The following is a 13245-nucleotide window of genomic DNA, read 5'->3' as shown; positions in this document are numbered from 1 at the left end:
TAATACTAAAATAGCTGCATGTAAAACATCACTAATGGCAACATAATATAATATCAAGATACAAACAAACATAAAATACAACATAACGTATAAATAAAAAAAAATTATCACAAATAAATAAGATGTATTACGAATAATAGTAATAATAATAACAAAAATAACAAAAGTACTTCTAATCTTTTTGGTTGTTGTTTATTGTAATTTTTTTGAAAAAAAAAAATGTGCTTCTATAAGAACTATATATAAATTTGTGTACAATGTATAAAATTAAACAAAACAAAACACACCAACACAGCCACTAAAGTGAACATGGTTAATGGGTAGAACGTGGCAAAATATATTAAAAAAAACAAGCTACATGTTTTGATCACCCTAAAAAATTCGTAATTATAATGGATACATGTTAATTAACATAAATATTTATTTAAAAAACTCATTTAATAATGATGCATAAATTTGATTAAACATTTTGTATTTTTATTATAAACTTTCTTACTTAACCATTTGAAAAACTTTTTAAATGTGTCATTAATTTTATTTTATTTAGTGTATGGCAGTTATGCATTCAATTTTGTGATTTTTATAAGTTTCTAATTTTTTCTTTTTTCGGAAAAACTTAAAAGTTGTACTTGTGCCATTTGACTAGTTTGTGACAACTTAGCTATGTTCCCCAGAGCATTAGAAATAATTGTATAAATCAACCGTAGACTTTCTGAACTATTTTTCTGATATAATCTGATAAGACAGACAAGCAAAAATGCAGTTAATGCAGTTCTTATATTTCTCTACTATCTAGCCACTCTAGTAGATATAAATTTAGAAGAAATTCAAAGAACCCACAGAAAGCATCAGACCAGAAAATATTATCAGTTTTGATAATAATATAAAAAAAAAACATTTGTTTTTTTATATTATTTCTTATCATTATATTTTAATAATTAGCATTACTAATAAAAAAAAAAATTTCTTTGGTTATTTAAATTAATTACAACAACTTCTATAGTCGAAAAAAACAAACAAACAACTTATTTTGATTAAAAAAACTTGCTAAATAAAGAAAGTTCAAGAAAATCTTTATAAAAAAAGAAATGTCTAAGTTTGCCAGAAGATGCACTAAAGTTAGTGACATCTAATGGTTCAATCAACTTCTACAAGACTGCTCTTTTTTAGAGGGTTTTTATCAGAAAAAAGGAGACAAACCTGTTTCTGTTGCGTTGATAAATACTGAAAATGTCTGTCTTAAGAAAAGAACAATTCATTGTTTCAACGGATTAAAGAATTTTGGACCCTGGATTCAGTTTGAATATAAATTCACATCCAACTAAACCTTGAAGAATTTGCAAGACAAATCTATATTTTAAACAAAAAGAAAAGGGAATCAATAGATATCTTGTAAAGATTTCCTAGTCAAATGGCTGTCATCAAGTTAAAAACTTTTTAACTTGATGACTTTATGTAAAAGTTGGAACAAATAAAACAAGATGACAACTGCTTTTGTGCTATTTTCTGCCTGAGCAAGATACTAGAAAAGGTCATAAACTTCTGTTGCGCAACTGTACAAATAGAAAACTTGTAACATGAGGAAATTATACACCTCATGCTGCAATTTCTCTTATGTTAAAATGTTCATAAAACAATCATTTATAACGCAGATAAGAAAAATAAATGAGGTAATGGCGTCGTGGTAGAGCACTCGCTTCATAAGCAAGAGCTTCTAAATTTGATCCCTACCACACCCCTATTAGTACTGTTAGTAGTACTCAACTTGTGCACAGCGGCCTTAGTGCACAGCGGCCTTAGTGCACAGCGACCTTGGTCGCCAAGTATTGTGTTTCGGAGTTAAAAAGTTGAGAGAATGATACAACCACAATTAAGTAGCCTCCTTTTTTGTAGTGGCCTTCTCTGCCATAGGGAGAGAAACCATCTTGAACTGGAGGATAAACTATCACCTTCCAGATTGCACAGTGCTCAGAATAATAATAAAAAAAGTTTAATCCTGGAAGTTCTTGGATTATCTGTAAGTACCTTACTTTTTTTAATCTTGACTTGGAACCCAATGTAGATTTAAACAACACTTATAAAATTGTTTTCTAAAATACAAGGTCGCAGTTCAGGGTCGCTATTGAAAATACTTATCTTGCTGTTGTGATGGGCCAACAAACCCATGCCTGTTAGATACAAAATAGACTAAAATATTAGCAACATAATTCCATTATCTGAACATCATCTTAATAAATACCAAGCAATAAAAACTGTTGGTATCTTCTTCACTGATGAAAAACTGAAGAACCACTGAAGAACATTCTTGAGAAGAAAAATATCATTAGGCAAGAATGGTTAATTTTCTAATTGAATATTTAGGGTGTATTAAAACCCTGAGGCTTGAAGAAAGTTTTTTTTTAAATTTGTTTAGCACTATTAAAAACTAGTTTTTTATTTCTATTTATTATCAATTTCAATGTTCAGGTGATTAACCCAGTCTACATAGTGTCAAGAATCAAATATGTTAACACTATTATTTTCAAGTTAATATTAGGTTACTCTTTGTTTGACTGCTGAATGCAGTTTTGAGATAAAATTTGATATTTTTTACAAAGAGAAAATAGATAAGTTTGAGGAGCCCATGCTTCACTTGAAACTGTGTCTACAATATATTTGCAACGATTTCATATGGATAGAAGTTTTACATAATCAGATTAGTAATATCTTGATAAGCAGAAAATGCAGCTCAGAACAACAATCTGAAGTAGTGCATAAAAAATCCAGCTCAGAACAAAGGTCTGAAATAGTGCATAAAAACCTAAACAAAACACTAAAAAGGTTTGTTGTGTTTAAGAAAAGGATCTGTCATGGTAAGAAACATGATTGTTGAATTAAGAACTAGCATTGTTCAATGAGATGGTCAAAAAATTTCAAGAATATATTTATATTGAAATTATACAATATCTTTTTTTAAACATATTTAAACCACTATTTGTGATATTTTCCTGAATTCTTAACTTATCCTTAAATAAAAAAGTTTATCAAAATATATTTTGTCACTCAAAAGATACATTTAATACAAAATTTAAAACCTTTCATATTTCGGACTTTTTTCCATTACTAAAAAATTAACCTTGATTTTGATAAATATGAAAAAAACAATATTGCAAAATCCAATTTAAATAAATCAATATGTAAGAAATAATTACTTAATAACTTATAAAAATTATCAATACTAAAAAAGCTTACAAGGTACATATATAACACAACACTCTAAACTTTTTAAAATAAATTTCAATTTAGCTCATATCTGAAAATTAGTTATATTTAAATGAAGTATTGATAAATCATGCAATAGCCTATATAAATACATACAAAACAAAGTGCAGCAGGATAATTGAATAAAAAAAATATAAATTATTATAAAATTAAAATATACCTGGCCTCCTGGAAACTGAACTTTTAATCTCATAGAGAAATCACTTAGACTTTCAAACTCATTACCTCTGTAAACAAATACTTTGTTCTAAATGTTATTATATGTTATTTAATAAAATGATATCTATAATAAACAGTGAAAAACCAAAACCATTCTTACTCTAAGAAACGTTGGAAATCCTCTGCCATAATAACCAACTCTAAAGTATGTAGGTTCAGGTCGAACAACTGTCTTTATGATGTTTTCAAAGAAAACAGCTTCCTTTTTCTATATATATATATATATATATATATATATATATATATATATATATATATATATATATATATATATATATATATATATATATATATATATATATATATATATATATATATATATATATATATATATATATATATATATATATATATATATATATATATATATATATAAAACTGATTTTTTGACCCGATTAAATAAAAATAACTACATAATTTTTATTACTAAAAGTTTCATGCATTTAGCAATCATCAAATTACGATTGATGATTTAGTAATCATCAATCGTAAAAAACACATTGTTTTTTGTTAAAAAATATACTATTAATAAACATTGTGATGTTCAAAAACAATTATAAAATTGTTACTATTTGCGAGCGTGGTTTGGTTTTTTAATCTTTGGGCTCGTGGTTGTCAAGCAAGAACTTGTTTTTGTGACAGCACTTAGATATTATTTCTGTTTTTTTTATTTAATAATTCTTGCGTACCTTTGTATAATATTTTTTACCTGATTTTGCTAAACGCATTACCTATATTTTTTACCTGATGATTGCTAAACACATGAAACTTTTCAGTAGTTAAAATTATGTAGTTATTTTTATTTAATCTTGTCAAAAAATTAATTATATAGCTCTGATATCATTCATCAAGCACTCTTGCTGAATATATCCTCACAGCAAAATTAAACTTTTATACACACACACATATATATAATATATATATATATATATATATAATATATATATATATAATATATATATATATAATATATATATATATATATATATATATATATATATATATATATATATATATATATATGTATATATGTATATATATCTGTATACACACACACATATATATATATATAATATATATATATATATATATATATATATATATATATATATATATATATATATATATATATATATAAATATATATATATATATATATATATATATATATATATTTATTGAATAAAATATTTAAGAGGAAGCTCATATTTCAGCATACATATAACCGATGCTAACTTTTTATTAAGAAGATTCTCTTTCTTCTTTTAACCTTATCTACCAGTAGCTGTAGGATTTTATAACCTAACCTACCCGTGTTAGTAGCTGTAGAATTTTATAAACTAACCTACCAGTGTTAGAAGCTGTAGAATTTTATAATCATACAATATTGCTTGTGGTACAAACAATATATTATATTCATACAATATTGCTTGTGGTACAAACAATATTTCTATTATAACTTTATTCATTAAACTCTTAACTATTTAACAAGTGCTTAATTTTTTTTAATTTAATTTTTTCTTGTGTGCTGGATAATGGCTTCTATTTTTATTATTTTTAAAAACTCTAGAAACTGCTCTGACTCAAACTATTCCCCAATCAGTCTTCTTACAATTATAACCAAAATCTTTGAATGTTTAACAAACTTTTGGTATTTCATCGTGAGTTTGACCACTTAACAAATTCTTAATATTTCATCTTGAGTTTGACTACTGCTGCTGACTAATCAACTATCATAACAAAAAATCTTTTGAATATTAGACGGAAGCCATGTTAAAAGGGCTTTTGCTATTGACATATCAAAAGCTTTCAATAAAGTTTGACATGCTGGACTTCTCCAAAAGTTTGCTTCACATGGTGTATCTGGGAGTACTTTTAAAAGTCATAAATCATTGCTTTCTAACTGCAGTATTAAAGTTAATGGACAACTTCAATATCTTTAAAGGACAACTTCAACAAGGAGAGCTTTATTTCCAGTAATTTCTGGGGTACTACAAGGTTCCATCCTTGGTCCTGTGTTATTACTTATCGATACTAGTAATCTTACATTCAAATTGTGGCTTTATTTGCTGATGACACATCTAAATAACTCAGTTTTGACTTTATAAAATAATTATACTCTTTGATTTCTTAGAACAGACAGATAATCTGAAATCTGATCTCTCTTGTGACAACATGGGACTTGACATGGCTGGTGAGAATTTTAATCAAAAACAAAACAAAAGAGAGATGGACACCACTGGATAGCCAGGTGAAATTTTAGTGTAAGTTTTATTATTCTTAAAAATAAAATAAAAAACATAAGAAAATCCATACTTAACAGTTGATCCAATGCTTAATGAGCACTGGAGTCTCATTTTGTTGAGTTGTTTTGGTTGAAATTCAAAATGAACTTAACTGAGTTTTGTTTTGGTTAAACAAACCAAAAACTTGTTGTTGTTGTATAAATATTTAGATTTGTATAGAAATAATTGTTTTAAATTTTGTCTTAAAACTATGCAAGACTTTTTAAAAAAAAAGTTTATTAAAAAGAATTGGTTCACTAGAAAATGTGAAAAAAAAAAAAGTAGAAAAAAAAATAAAGAAAAGATACCTTTAAATAATACATTAATAATACCTTAAGCAAAGAAAGATAAATTTATCATTTAAACATTTATAATAATAACAAAAAGGATTATTATGTTAAAAGATACAAGAAATACTAAAAACATTTACAATAGCAGCTTTAAGTAGCAATTTCAAGTATATACTTTTAATTTTTTAATTAATTTTAAGATTTAAAAAATGTATAGCATTATGTATAGCATTACTCTACAATAAGTTAAATAACTATTTTCATTATGTACGAACTCTACAATAAGTTAAATAACTATTTTCATTATGTACGAACTCTACAATAAGTTAAATAACTATTTTCATTATGTACGAACTCTACAATAAGTTAAATAACTATTTTCATTATGTACGAACTCTACAATAAGTTAAATAACTATTTTCATTATGTACGAACTCTACAATAAGTTAAATAACTATTTTCATTATGTACGAACTCTACAATAAGTTAAATAACTATTTTCATTATGTACGAACTCTTCAATAAGTTAAATAACTATTTTCATTATGTACGAACTCTACAATAAGTTAAATAACTATTTTCATTATGTACGAACTCTACAATAAGTTAAATAACTATTTTCATTAGGTACACACTCTACAATAAGTTAAATAACTATTTTCATTATGTACACACTCTACAATAAGTTAAATAACACACTATTTTCATTATGTACACACTCTACAATAAGACTACTTAGTTAAGTTACAAGATAGATTACAAGAAATAGAATAGGTTTGCAAAAGTTTGCAAAATCTAGTATTGCACAAAATGAGCAAGTATTACACAATAGAGCTAATATTGCACAATAGAGCTAGTATTGCACAATAGAGCTAGTATTGCACAATAGAGCTAGTATTGCACAATAGAGCTAGTATTGCACAAAATTTTGCTAAACTAGTATTGTACAGTAGAGCTTGTGTTACTCAGTATTAAAATTTCTTAAGAAACACTTTAAACTAATTTTTTTAAATTTCACTATCACAACAAAACAATCACAAAAAAAAAATGTTTATATACATAACAAAAGCATATTTTAAAGTTTAAATTTGTAATTTATTTGGATGAAATGGACTAATCACAGAAAATTCATAACACAATTGAATCGGTGAAAAGAAGAACAGTACTAGTCCAATATTTTCATTTTGAGATAACCAATGTTTAAGTTTTAAACAGTTATAGTTTATAAACAATTTATCTGTCTACTTCATGGCAAAAAATAATGAAAGAAAGATGGACAAGTATTATTTTTGTAATACATAGAGAGATCAACATAAGTTAAATGAAATTATGGAAAAAAGTGCAAATAACAAAAAATGAACTAGTACTGTTCTTCTTCTCACCAATTCAATTATTTACAGGAAAAATCAATAATTAATACTTAATATAATAATTATTTAATATCAGATTAAGTTTAATATCAGATTTTTATAAACAATGATTTTCAAATATTGAAAACTAACCAATATCTCACTAAGCTGAATATAATCATAAATTTCACATTCGTATTGGTTTGCAAGCTCTTTACATTTATTAATACCATACTCCCACATCTAAAAAAAAACAACTTTTTCCAAAACAAATTTTTTTAAAACAGCATTAATTATCTTGTTGCTGTTTTGAAAAAATAATTAAAAAAAAAAAGTATAATTACCTTGCCCTTATCAAAAAAATCTATGATTTCTTTGTATAATTTCTCTTTTAATTCTCTGTGTGTTTTGGCTTGATAGCGACTTGAAGTGATACTGTTATTTGTAAGAGGCTCATCAGACCACTAAAATAAAAAAACTATTGGAAAACTAAAGTAAAAGAAATTATTGGTATCAATTATATATATATATATATATATATATATATATATATATATATATATATATATATATATATATATATATATATATATATATATATATATATATATATATTGGTATCAATTATTTGATAGCAACTTGAAGTAATACTTTATTTGCAAGAGGCTTATCAGACCACTTAAATAAAAAAAACTATTTAATTATTTATTAAGGACTTTTTTTTGCGCCAGGAAGTAAAAAAAGATTAAAAATTAAAATGCTTAATAAAATTTATAAAAAGTGAAAAAAAAAACTGTTCAAAAATTGTGTTTAACAAAATAAAAAGCAACTTTCTCACATTTCCCTAAATCTTCCTAACATTTTGTATATCCTAATAGATAATAAAAACCAGATAAACACAAGAAATTAAACTTGGCTTTAACTATGTGAAAATTCAATAGTTACAGGGATGATCCAGGACATATTTTTAAAATCTGGACAATACTTTTGGAAAAGTATCCACAAAAATCTGTAAAATATTTTTTCTTATTTCTCTCCATTAAACAAGCTTTACGATGAGGTGCTGAGCAAAGAAGGGGAGGGGCAAAACATGGCATGTATATTTAGGGTAACAATTAAAACAATGTTGCAGACAGTAACATAGCAATAAAAACGCCTTTAAACATCAGCTCGTATAACTTTCCTTGTACTTGTTTTGCATACATTGCATTAACAATCACAATGTTTTTTCTTTTTAAATGGCCAAAAAAAACAAAAAAACAACAACCAACAAACAACCAATAACAATAACAAAATAAAAACCTTTAATAGTTCTGCATGTTGCAATAATGTGAATGCAGCTTCTGTATAACTTCCAACACTTATATGAAGATCACAAAGTTTATATAAATATCTAAAGTTGGTAAAAATATCTAAAAGTGTCGTTGTAAAACGCTTTTTTAAATACAATTATAATTTTTAATATTTATTTTTTAAATTAATTGTTTAACAATAATTCTCAAAATTGAAGTCATTTAAACAAAAAGTGACACAAAAAATTATTTATACAAACACACAATAAAATATTTTGCTGAAAAAATCACCTCTCTTTCATTTCTTCAAGTCTAATCTCTTGATAGAAGTTCTTAAATAAGAAGAAAAAAAAATATAAAAACTCTGCAACTTTACAGAAAAAAACAACAACAAAAAGTTAAACTGACCAGAATATTTACTGTACAACTCATACGGTTGTTTATGTTATCTTCAGAACGTATGACAGAACAATAGTCTAGCAGTCTTGACAACAGTTTTTTTATTGTTTGTACAAAAATAACTCCTAATTCATATAGACGAGGGTTTTGTTGCTTTTGCTGAAGAAACTTTTCAGTCAAACTAGATATAAACATAAGCAACAACATCTTAAAAAATGCAAAATTATTTATTGAATAAACAAAAGATCAAATCAATAAGTCAAAAAAAAAGTAATAGTTTTAAAAATGAATATTTTACATTTCACTAAATAATTCTTTATATTCTTCATCACCCTTTGAACCAGTTTCTACGAAGTAATCAAGATGCTTTATTACCTCAGACTCAACCTGATATAAAAATATATAAAATTAACCAGATACACTCATAAATGTATAAAATTAGAAATTGATCTACAAAAAAATCACTGAAAGTGTAACTGTTAACTACCTGCTTAAAATGTTGTCTTGTTCTAAATTCACACTCAATCATATCAAAAAAAATTGGAATAGTAGCTCTTCTTAAGTCTAAAATAGATATACTTGAGTTAAGTTTAGGATTTCAAATAAGATAAAAAAAAATTATTTATGATTATGTATTTATAACCACAAATGCAAACACTTTCTCTCAAGCATATTTGTAAATATATATATATATATATATATATATATATATATATATATATATATATATATATACATATATATATATATATATATATATATATATATATATATATTTAAAAGCATTTAACAATTGTCAAATATAACAAAGAACCAGTAAATTATTTTAAATGGTAAGAGTCATTTTAATATGATTTACTTTTTTATTCATATTGGGTTTTTCCCATCCTATATGCAACCCTTGAAATTAGGGTCGGCACTCGGCAATGCCGACCTGAAAGTGTTTGAGGTTGGCAAAAAATTGCCGACCTCGTTTTTATGTTTTATGGTAAGACCTTTGTATCAAATAATTTTTGCCGACCTCTAAAAGATTGAGGTCGGCAAATTATTGCCGACCTCATTTTTCTTAATTCCAAGGGTTGTATATGAATACTTCATATATGAGGGGAAAAGTATTCATATAGGATGAGAAAAACCTGATATGAATAAACAAGCAAATCATGTTAAAACAACTCTTAACATTTAATATATATATATATATATATATATATATATATATATATATATATATATATATATATATATATATATATATATATATAGTATGCAAAAAAAAATAATTGTGCACTTAAAAAAAGATCACAATTGTAAAGATTGCATCAAAAAAATGAGATAAAAATATTCAAAAGTTTTATCAAGTATTGTTTTAAGAAATTTATTTGTGTAATGGTGAATTAATCGTTTTTCAAACCTATTAAATTTTACACAATTGATCTAATGATGCATAAAATTGATTGCAAAAAAAATAATCGTTCAGTTCAAAAATAATGTCAAATTGATCAAATTCCGGTGGAAATTAATATTGAGACTAGACAATTTGGCAATAAGTTGACCAAATTTTGGGTCTCTTCTTTTGTTATATTATTCCATGCACTCATTATAGCTTCTTTAAAATTATCTTTTAGTCTGAACGCTTGGTCGCCAATTTTTCTATCCAAAATATACCACCAATTTTCTATTGGATTTAAGTCCAGACTTTGAGATGGCCATTCCATAATATTGATGTTATTTATGTCAAAGTGTACCTTTGGTTTCTTAGCAGTATTTTTTGGATTGTTATCCTGCTGGAGTATGAAATCGCTTCCCATTCTCAATTTTTAAGTATATGGTTACAAGTTGGCTTTGAGAGTTTCAGAATACATTGAAGCATCTATTTTTTCATCAATAAATGTAAATTTCCCCACTCTTTTTCAACTCATACTACCCCAAACCATCACATTTCCTCCTCCATGCATTACACTACCTCGCAAACAACTCAATTTATAAGCTTCTCCTTTTTTTCACCACACTTTTTGGACTCCATCCAATGAGAGGAGATTGTATTTTAGCTCATCTGACCACAAAACTTTTTTCCAATTTGATATCATTTTTAAGTACTTTAATGCAAATTCCAATCAACATTTTATTTGTTCAGAAGTTAAAAAAGGTTTATTTTGAACCACTCTACCTCTATATCCTTGTTCTCTTATACAATTTCTGATTGTTTGTGGAGTCACTGTGATGTTATGATCTTCTTGAATCTTTGAAGCTAATTTAGCTGCCAAAACAAATCTATTTTTCTTCACATTAATGATGAAATTAATGATATTTTGATCAATTGCACAAGAGGTCTTGCATTTTTGCCCTCTACCAGCCACACTAGCAATGGTTCCAATCAGATTATGCTTCTTAACAATTGAGAAAATGAAGTTATGCTTTGACACAAATAACATCAATGTTTTGGAATGACCATCTCAAAGTCCGGACTTGAATCCAATAGAAAATTAGTGGTATTTTTGAACGGTTCTGTCGTAGATAAGGTTCTAGTTTAGTAACTAGAACCTTATCTACGACAGAACCGAACTGAACCCAAACTTTAGTTGTTACCAAACCAAACCGAACCTGAACTTTAAAACTGTTGAGAACGAACGAATCAAACCAACTGTTCTTACCCTAACCAAGCCAAATAGAGGCTTGAAAAAGTGAAAATTTTGCAATTCGCACATACACTACATTCACTACAATACATAACATGATACATAACATAATATATAACCTAATGCCTAACATACCACGAGTTTCGAATTATTTTGTTCTATCTCTAATTTTAAGTGTTGGAAGAAAATGAGTTAGTAATTTTAGTAAGTTATAATTACTTTTAAAATATATTTTATTTTTAAATTTTTTTTTAAACAATTTATTTTAATCAAAATCATTTGAAGCATAAGTTATTATTTCCTTAAAAACTAAGCTAAAATTTTAAGTAATTTTTACTTTTAGAAAAAAATCAAAAACTTTCTCCCAACGTTTAAAATGGGAAATAGAACGAAATAATTCTAACCTCGCGATAAGTCTATGATTCATAACATTACTAACCAAAACAGAAATGTTGTTTCTAAACATTTGAAATATTGAGGTGTTGTATATGTTCTGAGTTTTTATTCATATCTTAGTAATTAATGATTGCAATAATTACATAATATTTTAGTAATAATGAGTAACAGTAAACTAACTCATAAATGGACTAAAAAAATGATGAAGAATGTTGATAACAGACGGAGCAGCTCGCTTAGTACCTGCATTATGGATAAAGAGTGAATGCTGGACACGCTTCCGTTGCGTTGAAGTTGGGGATGAGGTTTGGCGCTAAACTTACTGCATATATAATTATTTAGTTTTATAAATATTTTAATAAATCAATAATCACCTGCATCTCTCAGGCATTGCATATTGCACACAATGCCAAACTGAGCAGCATTCAAGTTTGATAATTGAATTTCAAATGCTAAATAGAGTCAATTAGTTACAATGCCTTTTATTTTATTTTTGTATAACTGTGAGTAATCATGTTATGATCAACAGGTTGTCAAAGAGTTTGCCATTTGTAAGCAGTGTGGATTAAGGTTGTCAGTGCCAATTGGTCATACTACAACTTTACAAAGACATAACACATCACACATTAATATGATCAATTCAGAACCCGGACAATTAAAAATAACAAGCTTTTTACCTAAAAAGACAGAGGTTAGTATATATAGTTATCTGGTTTTTTTCTATTTACCGTTTTAACTTTTCACTTGTTACTTGCTGTCATTGATAGCAAAATATATTTGCTACAAGTTGTTAGCAATATTTTAGAAATGGTTCCTAAACACATATGTGAAAATGCTCAATGTGCAGCCCTGTACACGATTGCAAAAGACATTCAGCCATTCTTGTGTGTTTAGGATGATGGGTTCCGTCACTTTGCTGTCTAAGACTACTATCAAAGTTATACAACAAATGTGTTCGAAGCTGAAAGACGAACTTGCTGGGGTTACACATATCGCAATAACAACTGATCACTGGACCGATGACATTCTAAAATACTCTTATCAGACTTTTACAGCACATTACATTAACAGCAGTAATTGCCTTATAAGTAAGTGTATTGGATTGTTTGAGTTTAGTGA

The 13245-nt window shown here is 26.2% G+C and overlaps 1 protein-coding gene across 1 annotated transcript in view; it reads right to left on the bottom strand.

The window, feature by feature from the left end:
- The window catches only part of LOC100201320 (dedicator of cytokinesis protein 1), a 127493-nt gene that overhangs the window by 24143 nt on the left and 90105 nt on the right, over positions 1-13245 (bottom strand). The window contains exons 39-47 of the mRNA XM_065812675.1: positions 9582-9658; positions 9393-9481; positions 9104-9275; positions 8987-9027; positions 8706-8796; positions 7748-7867; positions 7557-7646; positions 3581-3688; positions 3422-3508 (exon numbers count right to left, since the gene is read on the bottom strand). Coding sequence (XP_065668747.1) covers positions 3422-3508; positions 3581-3688; positions 7557-7646; positions 7748-7867; positions 8706-8796; positions 8987-9027; positions 9104-9275; positions 9393-9481; positions 9582-9658 — 875 coding nt within the window. The remainder of the gene's footprint in view (positions 1-3421; positions 3509-3580; positions 3689-7556; positions 7647-7747; positions 7868-8705; positions 8797-8986; positions 9028-9103; positions 9276-9392; positions 9482-9581; positions 9659-13245) is intronic.

This window comes from Hydra vulgaris, chromosome 12, assembly GCF_038396675.1.
Source record: "Hydra vulgaris chromosome 12, alternate assembly HydraT2T_AEP".
Classification (NCBI taxonomy): domain Eukaryota; kingdom Metazoa; phylum Cnidaria; class Hydrozoa; order Anthoathecata; family Hydridae; genus Hydra; species Hydra vulgaris.
Note: the sequence above shows the minus strand (reverse complement) of the source record. Positions and strands in the feature narration are given on the sequence as shown.